This window comes from Pezoporus flaviventris, unplaced genomic scaffold, assembly GCF_033815535.1.
Source record: "Pezoporus flaviventris isolate CSIRO_AGI_PZ_B2104156 unplaced genomic scaffold, CSIRO_AGI_Pfla_v1 ptg000005l, whole genome shotgun sequence".
Lineage (NCBI taxonomy): Eukaryota > Metazoa > Chordata > Aves > Psittaciformes > Psittacidae > Pezoporus > Pezoporus flaviventris.
Window position 1 is genome coordinate 15,028,632 of NW_026892553.1, and position 15,447 is coordinate 15,044,078.

General features: G+C 36.5%; 1 protein-coding gene and 1 long non-coding RNA gene across 2 annotated transcripts in view; one reads left to right on the forward strand and one right to left on the reverse strand.

The window, feature by feature from the left end:
• Nucleotides 1–3,646: 3,646 nt before the first annotated feature.
• LOC133265215 (uncharacterized) overlaps nt 3,647–15,447 on the reverse strand; it is a 137,829-nt gene continuing 126,028 nt past the window's right edge. The window contains exons 5-6 of the long non-coding RNA XR_009741895.1: nt 8,485–8,576; nt 3,647–4,348 (exon numbers count right to left, since the gene is read on the reverse strand). This is a non-coding gene — a long non-coding RNA (uncharacterized LOC133265215). The remainder of the gene's footprint in view (nt 4,349–8,484; nt 8,577–15,447) is intronic.
• The window catches only part of KLHL4 (kelch like family member 4), a 45,750-nt gene continuing 39,625 nt past the window's right edge, over nt 9,323–15,447 (forward strand). Inside the window, exon 1 of the mRNA XM_061446152.1 lies at nt 9,323–10,183. Coding sequence (XP_061302136.1) covers nt 9,762–10,183 — 422 coding nt within the window. The 5' untranslated portion in view covers nt 9,323–9,761. The remainder of the gene's footprint in view (nt 10,184–15,447) is intronic.

Below are 15,447 nucleotides of genomic sequence, written 5' to 3' on the forward strand. Positions count from 1 at the left end.
AAAAAAAAATTGCATGTTTCCCTGTGTTAATCTGAAGGTAAACCAGATGGTAAACCAGAATGCCTGTTTCCACACTTTCACATACAACAAGCCAGCATGTGTGAATATGAGTGTGTTTCCATGTTTGAATCAATAAATGGACTGGAAGCTAGAGAAGTCATTAAGGACAAAGACTTGAAGTGACTGCCTTAAACATCTCTTAGCACCTGCCCCAAGTCAGGCCACTTTGCTATGAATAAATAAAAGAGCTCCGTAACCTTTGATGTTAATGATTTGGAAGAGATGCATGGCCACATGTTGTAAGGATTTTTCATTGACAAAGTGCCTTTCATGAGCCTCAGAAGACAGTTCTGGGATTAAAAACTTAATACGTCTAAGAATCATTACATTCTACAATACACAGAAATATAACTGCCTCAAGGGCCTCCCTCTCTTGAAATTTTAGTCTGCATTTATTGCTTTTTAAGAGACAACGAACAAGAGTCACATTTTAAAACTTACCAGAGAAGACTGACCTTGGGCGCAAGTCCTTATTGTGTCAAGGCTTTGAGATGGCATATGATGCAGACCTATGCTGACAAGTGTCAAATCTGAATACTAGGTTTTGTTGAGGGTATGCCAGATCCTTCCATACTCTTTAATATCCAATGATAATAATTAGTGGAGAACTAAGGGTTGTTATTATCAGTGAATAAACAAAAAATTCAAGTATTTTCTACATGAACATAACTATTCATGATCCTTCAACAGTTACACAATACATGTTATCATATGCTAAGAATCAATGCTTGTTTTGATATAGTAGCTATATGTAATAAGTGCAAGTTGCATCTATCATCTACTACTTACTGGGCAAGTAGTGGTCATGTTTTAGTCAACACTCATTAGGCCACACATGGAATACAGTCAAGCTTGCATACCCCTGCACTGATAAACAAGTGAGTTCAGCAGAGGGTCACCAAGATGTTTAGGGGCTAAAACACTTGCCCAAAGAGTAAAGGCTGAGGGAACCCAGCTTGTTCAGCCTGGAGAAGTGACAGTTTGAGTAGCTTCCCAGGCCGAACAGGAAGGTTATCAAGAAGAATGAGCTAGGCTCTTCACAGAGTCTGTTAGTAGTAGGAAAGATATCAGGAAGTGGGTATAAATCAAAACATGGGAGGTTCAGATCAGTTATGAGAAAAACTTTTTTACTATTAGGAGAATCAAGCTTTGGAACATGTTTCATGGAAGTGTTCTGACTTCTCTGTCCTAGAGGTTTTCAAGACAAAAGTAGATAAAATCTTGAGTAACCTATTCTGACCTTATACCTGGCTCATAAGGTCCCTTCCAACCAGAATTGTTCTATGATACTATAGCAGAAAAAGCTAAGGCTATGCTTTTCTGTGATACAATCTGTTCCAGTTTACAGAAAAACTATAAATATTGTTGTTTTGAGTTTCTCCATAGCTCTCGACACCAGATTTTCACAATCATGTTGTGTAGGTAATTGTTTTCCCTTTGATTCATATGATTAGTAAAAGTTCTATACCAATTCACATAGTAAGCAATGTAGATTTGATGGCATCTAATAAATCCTAGTAATTCTTGCATTTACTTCAGTTTCTATTTGTAATAACTGCTTTTGTAAATTAGAAACACTACTATCAAAAAGAAGAATGCAACCTCTCAGTAAAATGGAATTAAAAAATACAAGTTTGTATTTCTGAGCATATAGCCAAATTTCCAGTTGCTTGGTTAGTACTTTTTTTTTCCTGTGAAACAGCATTTTACATAAGCAGTAATGAAGACAAACTGTATTTAGATCAGAGTTGCCTACCTAGTGTTCAAAGTTATTGCAATATGGGACAAGTTCATTAATACATACATCTTCACAATGACTTTTTCAGATTGATTTTCTATAGATAGGTTTAACTTACCTCAAACTCTATAGAAAAATCTTGCAGAAGGTAATTAAGCATTAGCGAGAGAAGAATGAAAATTATTTGTTCTCAAACACTTGAACTAGTCGTATAGTTCAAGAATAATAAAAAAAAAACACCTCTACATAAAATAATTATAAAATCCAAACCAAATCAAACCAACCCCCCAAAACCCAAACCAACAGACCCTTTCTGGCTTGACAGTAGATACATTAGGATTCAACTTTGCACTTATTGCTAGGAGATGTGCCATTTGTGTGCTATGGAGTTAATGGGGGAAGAGGGTTGTTTCCTGTATTTCTGAAACACAAGATGTTTTTCCAACTACTTCGTGCAGTTCCCAGAAAACAACATATAAAATACTAAATCAGTTATGCTGAAAACAAAAGCTTGCTGTCCTCTCACACCACAGCATACATGTGGCATATTATATGGAGAGTTTAGTGATATCAACACATTTATTTTATGGGTTCTTATTAACTACCAAAGTGACAGGGGTGGTTTGTTTTATTCAATTTATTTTAGGGGTCAGAAGAGGCAACAAGACATGCTACACAAACTACATTAAGACAGTCAAACTTGTGGCAACGTTTGTAATAAGAAATATTAAGTTTGAGAAAGAAGTGTTGTAACTTAAAGATCTGAACTTTCAGCACACTGAGTTCTTACAAAAAAGGAAACCTGTTACCAATAGACTAATGCTAGAAGGTATGCTGAAACATGCAGTAACTAGTGAGAGAATCAACTGAATAAAGCTATTTGTCTGAAATCTTCTGGGACAAAGGATTTAGAATAGTGCATGTTATGTATCTATGATCTTCTACATATATAAGATTGATTCTATTAGAATAAGATAGAATAAATATATTGAACCCTCTGACCAAAAAGGAGAGAGACTATGTCACTATATCGCTACTGAACTGAACTGGATTACTTTTACTGCCTCTTATCCTTGAAAGTTTATCCTTATTATTTGCAGTAGCTGTATGATTACATCACAGCATATCACACAGTGACTTGCAACAGCTTTATGCTAATAATAACAAAGGTTGGTTATCAAGACCCCATTGTTTGTAAATTTAGGAGCTTGCTTATATATATAGTCACATTATGAACATTAGCTTCAGTCTATATAGTTTGTATCAGTTGTCCATGAAGTGACAGATTGATTAGTGTGTTGTTAATCTTAAAGCCACAAATGGGACATGTCATTTTTATATATGAGTTTCCCACTGATTAGTAATGGCATATATGTCAATGCCTTCTTAGCCGGTAAATGACCATACTTATTGGCAATAGGAAACTGACTGTAAAAAAAAAAATTATTTCCCTGTGAAGTCTTCTCTTTCTCCTTTGAAATCCAGTTTATTTTTTTTTATTACAAACACAATTATTAGTTCTGTATTCAATTGTTTTGATTTTGGATAAATATCTCTTCTATGTTTCGAATAGTTTTTCCAATTTTAGGCCATATCTGGGTCTAAGTCATGTTTCCTATGAACAAACATCAGTAAAATAATACAATTTATTTAAATACCTGGCAGAACTTAGAAGCGAAGACCTAACCAGCGAGATAATACCATTAAATAATTAAATTCAGGCTAGTATCTCTGCAGACTACATAGTTTTGCTCACACTTATTAGTAAAGGTCAAAAATAGAGCAACAGGCATTTTTATGAAGTCATACAGTAAAATACCGGGTTCTGAGACATGCAGAATAAACTATTCCCTAGAAATGCAATTTTTTCTCTCAAAACAAAACCGACGTTAAGTTTGAAATTTCACTTTGGACACTTCATACGGATTTTGTTATCTTGAACATATTTAAAGCTATTTTAAGACCCAAGTTGATTGTTTAACCCACTTGGAAAAATGCTTTCATAGAAATGGGCTCTTAGAAAGTCAAAACACACCTATTAGATTTCTCTCATACAACAGTACGCCAAGCACCATTTGTACATGCATAATTACAGACTGCCTTTTCCTGGCTCTGCTAATCCCTCTTGATAGTTGGGAGTGTTACTCTTCATAAGGGGCAGACTTTTATAAGAGGAATAGTTATATATAATTTCTTGTCATAAAAATTCCATGAGTTTATACATGTGCTACATCAAGAAAGTCAACAGACTTCATAAGTAGCCCAGGAAGAAGCTGAGGAAAACCGCCCCCAGCATACCTCATTCCAACTCTCATAGCAGCTGGCAGAGATTTAGAACAGTCACTGTTTCAGCAGAAGGGAAGTGTGTTTGCAGAAGGGCTGTGTTACAGCTGCACCACTGACTTGCAGAATGAAAAGATGGATGCTGCAAACTGGCAGCATGTTTACAGGACCATATTCTTTGTTAGTGTTGGACAGGATAAGAATCCCAGACTCACAGAATGGTGGAGGTTGGCAGGACCTCTGGAGCTCATCTGGTCCACAGTCAACCTGAAGGGAAAAGGTGAAAGTTAGACAAGATTCTCTAAACTGAAAAGTGTATTTATCTGTTCAATACAACAGCACTTAATAACTGTGCTTTGGAAAGTGCTATATTTCTGCTTCTCAGATCTCTCAAATAAAGTATCCAGAATAAGTAGTAATTTTGGAAAATCCTCACCCTAACCCTTTTTCACCTTTATTCAAACCTGTCGGCAATTATCTTTTCTCTCTCATCTGCCTCAGTCCCTGATAGCAAATAACAGGTATATTTTGGTGGGTTAAAATGGCTTGTTAGCTTGGGCAACTGATTTAATATTTTTGTTTACAGCAGCAGAACACTCTCAGTAAATGCATTATTATTATTGTTTTTCTGCCTCTTCCATTTCACGATGTGGTATTGTGGTCCTTGATTTTACCAGCAGATAATTAAATAAGTACCGTAACAATTGGCTTTTGAGCACAACAGTTTGAAAAATCAAGAAAAAAAATCTCAAAATTTACTAAATACCATAAAAATCAGTATGAAATATTTCATAGTTCTTTGCATTTACCCACGTTTTTGCCATTCTCTTATATCTTGTTCTTGACCTGTAACAGTTTCTTTTCAAGTCGTGTTTGAGCTTACGTTTGCTGCACTAACATCATCGCTTTCAGGTCCTTGTTCAAGGGGGATCCTTCCCAGTCATCTGCGGGGTGGATATTTGCTATTTCTTATTTCACTCTGATACTCTGGTTTAATTTTGAGGGTGACAATGTTCTTCCTGTTTAGCAAGAACTTAATCAGACTTAAACCATGCTTAGCTCTCACATTCTATTTCCTTGGATCTTGTAGAAATAATGTGATTTTTTCCAATTTTGGCATACTAATTTGTAGGTGGGTTGTAGTACAGTTTCCAGTTATTTGAGGAAGCAATTGCATCTAAATTTGTTAACACTTCCCCTTAAGTGGATCATTTCACTGTCTCCTTTAGTAAGAAGTATCTAAAGTAACTGATTGTCCTAAACTCATTTGCATTTCCTGGGATACAAAGTTTTGTTTTAAAAGAAAGTTGAACTTTCCTGCAGATTTTAAATATAGCTATTTGGTTTTTTTGCCATGTTCCTTTCCATTTAACTTTGACTTCTGCTCATGCTGGTGCTGTGCTATGCAGATGTTTCCTGGAACATCTCTTTCACAAAAAACGAACTAATGGGAGTTCTCATGAAGCACTGTTTTCAAAATACTGTAATAAAAATATTCAACTCCTTCTCTTTATCTGGCCTCACATGCAGTGTAAATACACAGGCTGAGTACACAACTATGAAGACCCTGTAGAACACAGTGTTTCTGTAGACAGCATACAGGATTTTTAAACAGTCTGTACATACATAGATCTTACACGTTTTCCCCAAATGCAAGCACAGCAGAGTATACAGTATTGATAGGAGCTTGTAAATGATTTTCTGAAAAATGTAATGCCAGAATAGGCATCAAATATCTCAAAAAATATGAGAAAACATTCTTAACTTTCTGTGCTTAGCTTGCTTTTTTGATTGTCTCATTCAGCATACCCAGATTTTTCCTATTTGGCTTGGCATTGAGGACCTCTGGTCCAAAGCTATCCTTACCTTTATCCAATAAAAAAATCCAATTTTTCTGGTCTGCCCTGCACCCAGCAAGGATCTACTTCATTAGCTCTTGCTAGTAACCCAGTCCTTGCAATACTCCTGGCTTCATAGAATGCAAATAGTATCTTTTCTTAATTACTCTACTAGAAAGTTAGATGATTCCTTTTTATTATTCTCTGCTAGGCTTGTGGGAACAGAGGTATTTTCCTAATAGGCTTTTCATGCATGCACTGTATTAGCAGCTCAGGGCAAACAGAAAAAGAGTAAGAAATAATTTTTGATGTTGCTTTTGAGAGAAGAATAAACTTAAATAATTGCATGAATATATTCCACTTGCTAGACTTCTAAAATAAATAAATAAATTACTAAGGTATTAACTAGGAAACTCAGACATTTTGAAATTCATTACAAAACTCCTTTCTATGAGGTGTTTTGGCTGCAGAGGAACATGGGAGGCAGCAGAAGCTAGAAGTAAGTTTTGATGCCTATTTAAAACATGGTTTGTGACAGAAAGAAAATTCTCAATTTCTTCTTATAGGTAGTTTCTGACAAAAATAATGTTACAGTTTACTAATTCAAAAGTTGTAGTAAGTATTTACACTTGTAATTTAAAGATTAGTATAAACACCTATTTAGACTCTTACTATGAATATATATCCTACAAATTATCTGGAATCTCAGCATGTTTATAGAAACCTTTTAACATTATGCCCAATTTCCTGCTAGATGTCAGTCTACCATCATATTTAGTGTGATTTCCTGACCTGGTCAGAGATCTTCCTCAAAATCTCATACCCAGTGAAATGAATAGAGGTTTATCAGGGAATAAAGACTTCTTTTTCTTCAAACTACTAGCAAGCCTCCTGTGAGGTAAAGAATTGGGAATCCTCCACAACTGCAGGCAGAAACTTTCAGCTGTTTTGCTCCCAAACTGGAGTTGAGGTTTCTAGAAATGTATCTCTTCTTCATAACTAACCACCACATTAGTTTTACTGTTTAGGTTTACTACAGTAGCTACTAGATAAACATCTAAATAAACACTAGATGAACATCTCCAGTGCTCCCTAGCATGTCACACAGTCACAGAACAGGCTGGAAGGGACCTCTGGAGCTCATCTTGTCTGACCACTTGCTCAAAGCAAGTCCAGCTAGAGCAGTTACAAAGTGCAACTGGGATCTCACTTTACTTGGCAACCTCTTCCCACCTGCCTGATGACCCTCATAGGCAGAAGAGTTTTTCCATGCACCAACGTGAGTCTGTTGTCTCTAATCCTGTCACTAGGTATCCCTAAAATAGCCTGCCTCTGTCTACTCTGTATCCGCTCCTACAAGGTACCTGAGGGCAGCAATAAGATGCCCCTGAGCCTTTTCTTCATAAGGTTGAACAAATCATATTCTAGCAGCCTTCCCCCATCCGTCATATGCTCCAGCTGCCTGACCCTCTTAGTGGCCCTGGCTACACTTGCTGTAGCCCTAGAAAATCCTGTTCTTTGGAGATTTCCAGGCGTGGGAAGCAAAAATAATGCTGTTATGGTGGCTATTTATCTAAATAAGTCCAAACAAATTAGGAACAATAATAACAGAAAACTTGTATCTTTTCACATTTTGAATTTTGAACCCAGCCAGACACATACCTAAAAATAGATTATTTATCAAGAAATCATCAGGAAGTAATATATCATATCAGTTTCAAAGGAATTTAGTTCTCTCACCAGAAGACAGATTTAATTGACTGAAAGCAAGTATGTGGCATGTATATGTATAAATGTGGTGCAGCTTTATGCCACATACCTTATTCTAACAATTTCAGGCCTGCAGTTTTGGTTTATCAAATCACATATGCTGTCCTAGTACAGCACACTGACATTTTAGCCAGAATGGTAACAAGCTGTGTGAAAAATAATCTACTTATGGCCTACTTGACACATACCCTGTGTTGACCCAAGCTGACTTTTTGAGCAAGACAGTCTCTTCAGCATTGTCCAGTTTTACTGTTTTAAATCTGGGTAGACACATTTCATCTGCCAAGACATGTACTGAGTTAATAGGAAATGGAGTTATTAACAAACAGAAGTACTGTTTGTACCTTCTCAAGTAAAATTCAAGGAATGTGCTTTTGGTGATATCTTGGAGAAAAGGATGACTTCTGCAAAACGGATTTAAGGAAAGGAAACCCACAGAAGATTCGTGACACTGTGAAAAAATATGGATTAAATGTATTTGAGCTGTTGCTAAGAGGAACTGACCAAGCTGCTGAGGTAGCTTAATGACCTGATTAAGACAGCGGCAAGAAACCATGTTCTCTGTCCACCTCAACAAGATTTTATCATACATAATTATACTAACTTGGTATATAGATACTCCCTCTTAAAACAGATCTTGGACGGCCATGTAAATGCTGAGGAATAGACATACATACCAATAGGTCTTATTACTTTTATAAAATTGAACAGAATAACACCCATAGATGTGTAGGCTGAAATTGAAGAGAAACCTTAAATTAAATATTATATAGTTGCAATGCAAGAAAAAAGTACCTGAACTATTTGTGTCTCCAGAAAATGTCAGATTGTTATAAAAGGTCATCATTAAACTGTGAAAACATCTTGCACAGGCCATCATCAGCAAACTGTGCAGAGTATAACACAAGAAAAAATAATTAACTCCTTTTAATTCTTTTCAGTTTGTATATGAAAATATTCTGTGTACATTATTTTAAAACACACAGGGAGTACTTCTCACAGCCCTGCTATTAACAAATGTATGGGAATGAATATACATCACCTATTAAATTTGCTGAGAACACGTCACTGTGCACACTAGCAACAGAAAGGTGTTTTCTGAAAAAACAAACAAAAAACTAAGCAAAACAAAAAAAGCAAACCAAAAAAACCCAAAACCCAACCCCCCCACCCTCCAAAAAAACCAAACCGCATAAAAACCCCACACTCATTTCAGGGTCCGTGAGAAATTAAGAGCAGGATGGCAAAGGGTGTTTACACAGGCACTCAGCCAGGAAACAGTGTGTTTTCCACAGATACAGTCACTGAAGGAGCACATCTCTGATTTTCATGAGCTCCCTCCCTCTGTTCTCATACCCCTCTAATTTTATCCAGAAATCTAACTGTAGGTGAGAAAATACATACAGTTCTTCACAATGTATTCAAATGCTGCCTTTTTCCTTTAGGTAAGTGCTACCACACTGAGGCCATTTGTAGGAATTTTACCCAGCAAGATAAACAAATGCAAACCCCTTAAGGAAACAGGATAGTTTCACAGTGAATCGTTAGCAAGAATCTGCGTAAGACGACTATAAAGACTTTATATATCTTCTGTGAAATGCAGCATTGCTTATTAGCAAGCTTGATGGAAAACCCTGTGAGATAAAAGTCTTGTCACTTTATTTGTATGTGCTTTCCTGCATCTTAAGTTGCAGCTTCGGATCCCTTAGGATCATGTGAGGCTAGGTTATATATTAGAGAGCTGTGCTATAGTACTGTGAGAGTGTAAGCCTAGCAGCTGGGTAGTGTTATGGTTGCTGCTTTCCTGTGCTAAGCTGATTTACTTGTTTAAGGTCTGACCTCATCATCCTGTCAGTATGGATTCCCACCTATACAGTTAGCAGCAGCTTAGCATCGGCTTGAAGAGCTTGCAGTATATTAATCAGAAGAGAGAGGGAGAGAGCTACCGGTATTTGTTCTTTTGTTGTCTTTTCTTAAGAAGAGGAGTTGAAACACAAGAGATAACAAAGAATCCGTTTCCTTTCTAAAAGAATAGGCTTTTTTTCTTTTTTTTTTTCTTTTCCCTGAAAAAAATGTCAGTATCTGGAAAGAAAGAGTTTGATGTGAAGCAGATCCTGAGGCTCCGCTGGAGGTGGTTCAGTCACCCCTCGCAAGGCTCCACAGGCACGGGGGGCTGCCATCAGCAGGAAGGATATGAGCACAGAGGGACACCGATTCAGAACAGGTTGAAGAACCACTCTCGGGACAGAAATGGGCTGAAGAAAAACAGCAGTCCTGTCCACCACAACATACTAGCCCCCGTGCCAGGTCCAACCCCAGTGCATCACCGATCTATTCAAACCTGGCATCAGCAACATCTCATTGAACAGCTTCGATCATATGAGGATATTCCAAAAACAAGCACAGAGGAAAACTGTGTCAAAGAAGATTCAAGTAAAACCACACAGGAGTTGCAGATGATCACAGAAGAAAATTCAGATGAATCTGCAGAGAGGTAGGAGTTTTAAAGTCTGCACTTAGAAAGCTGTACTTCTATCCAAGTTATTCCCTGAAACTGTCTTTGTTTTTAACCTGAGTTCCTTCCTGCATTAGTCTCACTTTCTATATGTGCACACCCACACTGAAATTAATAGGAACACATTTACATTAAAAAAATGAGCAGGAACAGTGTCACGAAATGTTGATCTTTGCTTCAGATACATCATTTCATAACTATTCCAGAAAAATAAAATCTGACAGTTTGTCAAACTGTCTCTATTACAGTTTCCAGCATATTATTTTCTTCTTTATTTATTATGTGTAAGTGTGATAAAAAATGAGCCTTCTGAAATACTGTCCTCATTCTGACGTTATCAATGGGTGCAACTTTGACAAATGGGAAGTGCTGGAGGTGCACAGTCTGTGTGGTTGCCACCGATCTGTCAAATTCCTCGCTGCTTATTTTTGCTGCCTTCTTGACAAGTATAATTAACATTGAACTAAGTGGAAAGGAAGCGTCATTACTTGCCATTTTTAAAGGTTTATTTTCAATCCCTTTACTTTCAAGGTTTATTTAGTATACTAAGACAAACATTTTCTGCAAGGTCAGGTGAAAAAAAATTACAGCTAAGAGACCTTAAATGTGTAAGCACAAAGGAAGAGCTATTTTTGAGATTTTTATACAGAGAAGAAAATATTAATCAGTTATTTTAATAAGCATGCCTTTTATTTTTTATTATTTTATTTTCCAAAATCAATGTCAGCATTGTTAGCTATACAGCAACTATGTTACCCCACCTTGGACTCAAATTATGCCTCTGTAATGTGATTATTTGCACCTTTTGATGAGATTGCCATCAGTCTTTATGAATAGTTGAGATTTCTCACATTGCGTTTAAATACAAATCTGTCTTACTTGAAGTTACAGTTTCAGTAAAAACAAAGCTGACAGTTTGTGTATTTTTAGTTGTTAGTATTTTTCAAGTTGTGCATCTGGTGTAGGGAACATCTGCAGACTGAACAAGGAGAAATGCATTCCAAAATGTCATTTTGAAACCAGTATGAGTAGTCAATATGTACTACACAAAATCATTACAGAATAAAATCACTGAGGTGGGAATGTGTTTGCTCTCTTTTGCTTGTTTACCAGTGTACTAGTTTGTTTCAAATGATAGTACACATCTCCTTAAAAAAAGAATATCAACTTAACTTAAAGACAAATAAGGAATACCAAATAATAAAAATGAGATTCTATATCAGGTGAAGAAGGTGGTAAAAAAGCATAACCAATTTAGTTTGGAAGGTGCTAAGCCACTAGCTCCTAAAATAAGATATGACATTTGCTCCAGCTATATATAAACTTTCATATGTGCCTTCATATTCATTCAAATTTAAGTTCTCCTCTTGAGCTGGTTAAATTTGCAGCTTTTATAATAGTTTTGGGAATGTACATACCTTACAAAGTATTGGTATATTCAAATAAGTTTATTTTCTGTAAAGTTATCAGGTTTTATGCATGTTGTAGGTTAAAATCCATCTTAACATATACCTTAAAAGGCTGAATTTGTAAGAAATTATTTAGAAAATGATTAATGGTTACAAGTTTCTCTATAATTAAAATTTAATTCAAGAAAATAAATGTATTATTAAAGATAACATAGCTCAAATGTCTCAAATACATACCAACAGTGATCATTATATAAATCACTGTTCTCGCCCTGTAACATCCAGCACAGACCGCACACAAATTAATATGATAACTGATTGGGCAGGTTTATATCTGTATTTATCTATATCTTGTTCCCACATATATTTTCATCTCTTCAGTACAGTGCCTCTTCTTATGCTTTTGAAATCATATTTTTGAATAATTTTGGACCTCCTTTTTCTTTTAGAAGTTCCAAACAACTGATTGCAATCAATGAGATCTGATAGTAATTAACACATCTGAAAAATCAGGCATTTGCAGGATCCCCTGAGTCCATCCTCTTACACTGTGAAAGCCACTGCATAATGAACCTTACAATTAGTGCAGCCATATGCTCTTTCACATTCAGACCTGAGGACACCAAAGACAATCTCAATCAAAATTGCCTTTATTTTCAAAAAAAGGAACCATACCTTCAGAATTCTCTAATCCAGAGAGTTTACCTCTGTCTACAGAAGTCCCATTTTCAGCTGAACTCTAAACCAGGGTACTGCTACATGACACTTGGATGTTGAAAATAGTAGAAAAAGATAGAAAATCAGGCCAAGACCTCAATCTTCAGCAGACTATGAACACAATTTCTACCAGCAGCTTAAATTCCCTATGAAAAAGTTTTGGAAACTGAAACCAACATTCTCATTTTCTTCAGAAAAAAAATGGGATGCCTCTCTCTAGAAACCTCAGGACTTCACGCTTTCAGTGATAGAGACATTGCACCCTGGGGTTTGATGCAACAGGGTGGAAAGGTAAGGAGGAGGAGGAAAGGTAAATAAGGACATTCCAAACAATAGGTCCATTTTGAATATACCATCATCAGTACACTTGTTTCTGCTTTCTTCAATCTTTTTTGGTATTCTTGTACCCAAACTAAATACCATGAAACCTGAAGAAACCCTTCTGACTTACAGGCTTGCTCCTGAATGATACACCATGACAAATGACAAAGTGAGTGAGAACTTAAGTGACCACAACTCATTAGTTTTGTTGTAACAGCAGCTGGTTAAAATGTGACCAACCAATAAATGCAAGGTGCATAACAGATAAATAAACAGCTTATTTGGGGAAGTACAGCTTCCCTGTGTGCCTGGGGACTGTCTTCTTCAGCGTTGCTTCTGGATTTTGTACACTTCAGCTAGTTAGTGATAATCTCTGATCTCCTCTACTCTCTGGAATCTTTTGAGGTTCAGGCTCCTCCACCAGGAAGAGCCTGAAGCAGTTCATTTCATTCAGAATAAGGGATCTGGCAGTGGTCCAGAGATGTCCACAAAAACTCAGAGGATTTGACTGCTAGATTTTGTTTGACAGTCAACAAAACTTTGCTCTTGTATGCAACACAAGAACACACACAAACAGGAAAAGCACTGATACCTCCTCATAGAAAGAACCTATGATATTGAATTACCTTGATTATTTCCCTTGATAAAGTTTGGACTCACAGGCATGACTGTACTGGCCTTTCAACAGGAGCAGTAGGCTTAATGTTTATTAACATTATGCTACACTTCCACATTAATTTATGTATGCTTGCCTGGAGACATATTAGGATTCTGTAAGTATACTATTGAAGACCAGTGTGCTGGCAAATTGCGTGTGTACGTCTTTTCCTACTTGCCCAAAGGCAGTTAGATTTCAATAATGAATGTAGCATCCATTCATCATTTTTCACTTATGCACTTTTTCTAATTATATGGCTAAAAAATTGCTGACAGACTCTAGCTTGGTTGACAAGCCTTAGTTTTGCTAAGAATACATGCTTTCTATACTCCCATATGAGACAAAATATACTTCTAATTAATTTTAATAGAATCTTTTGATGTCACAATCCAAGCAGTCAGTACATGGAAACAAATTTGGGAGGAGTATCCTCTTAATTGAGGCAATAGTGACAATTTAACTGATGCTCAGTTATTTTGGTAGTTCATCTTAAGACATAAAAACCTCATCTGATTGTCATCTTTTACTTTTTTTTTGCCAGCCGTATGGACGTAACTCACAGACCATTTCCCTCACTGGCTCTGACACACGCATATACAAACACATACAAATATATGACTATTTTGGACATTATCCCCTACGTGAGAGTTTTCCCTGAAGTTCTGTTTTTATTTCCAGTAGAAGATAATAGCCTTGGCTCACACTTCAATGTGAAATAAAGGTACTATATGGAAAAAGTACCCCTTTAACTATTGTGGTATCCCAGAAGATACCGAACAGGTGGAAATGAATAAATGGGCATGCTGTGCCTGACCCCAATTTCTTGCACCCATAATGCTATTTCTTTGGTTAGCTACTCTGGCAGAGGCCAAGGACACACATTGCCATGTTTCCTTCTACTAAGAACTTTCCTGGGAAGAGCCATTATGCTACACATTCATCATGTCCTCTCAAATTTGTAACATGCTCACTGAAACTGTGTCTGCTTAATTTTTCAAAGCAAAAGAACATTAAAAAAAAAAGAAAACAGGTGATAATCTTTCTGGTGAAAATGAAACATATAAATTTTTCTGGTCAAACCAGATTGAGAGGGTTTGTGCAATAACAATGGAATTCTGGGTATTCAAATAAGCAGAGTCCTACCACTGATTCACAAGAACGACTGATAATAATGACAATGCATCTTGTAAATGGGAGAACTATGACGTATCCTTTCCAGAACTGAAGTGCTGCATTCACAATAGTACATCATGACACTGTTTTCCCTTTATGACCAAGAATTCAGTTTTGTGAATCATATCTGATGCCTATAAGTTTAGAAATTATTATTCCTGATCTCGCACAGCAGCAGCCTTTACTTTTAAATGAAAACAGAAGTGCTCCAATTTTATTTTCACTGAACTCCCATCGTGTTGAGTAAAGAGCTTTCAAAAAACTTAACTCTGACAAATAAAAGGCTTGCCAACATAATAAAGAATACAGGACATCTAGTCAGATGGCATGTCAATCCTTCTATGACAAAGTTGGATCAGCTATATTTAGGTGCTTCCCTGGTTACCTGTAGTACAATTTAAGCTCATTACTTCCTTGATCTTTCCTCCATGAATACAATAGAATACTGTTCCCCTTATTCTTATTTCTACACTATTCTTCTCTACAGCATTCATTTATATGCTTGAAAATTGCTGCAAGTCTAAAGAGCCACAATCCTTGCAAGCTTTTTTCAGAAGTCCCTAGACAACTATTTCCATTGCTCTCCTGACTCTTTCCAGCATGTCTGTCTGTACCTGCAGGCCTGTGGTCAGATCTGGGTATGTTCTGGTTAAAAACTGACAATTCTAGTGTAGAGGGCAGGACTACTTACATGTCATTCTGTCTAAAAATCTGTTTGAATATCCTGCTCTGTGATTTTTTGTCAACAACATGGTGCTATTGCTCATGCTTAGTGTGTGATTCGTGTGAAACTCCTGACCCTTTATCAAAGGCCTGTTCCTTAACCATCTGTACGCTTTTGCAGTTATTTGTTCCCACATAGTGCTTTGCACAAATGAATTCCATCTTATGTTTTTCAGATAATGCCTCCAATGTGCCAAGTTAATATTCAGTTCTGATCCTATTTAATGTCTCCAATTTACTGA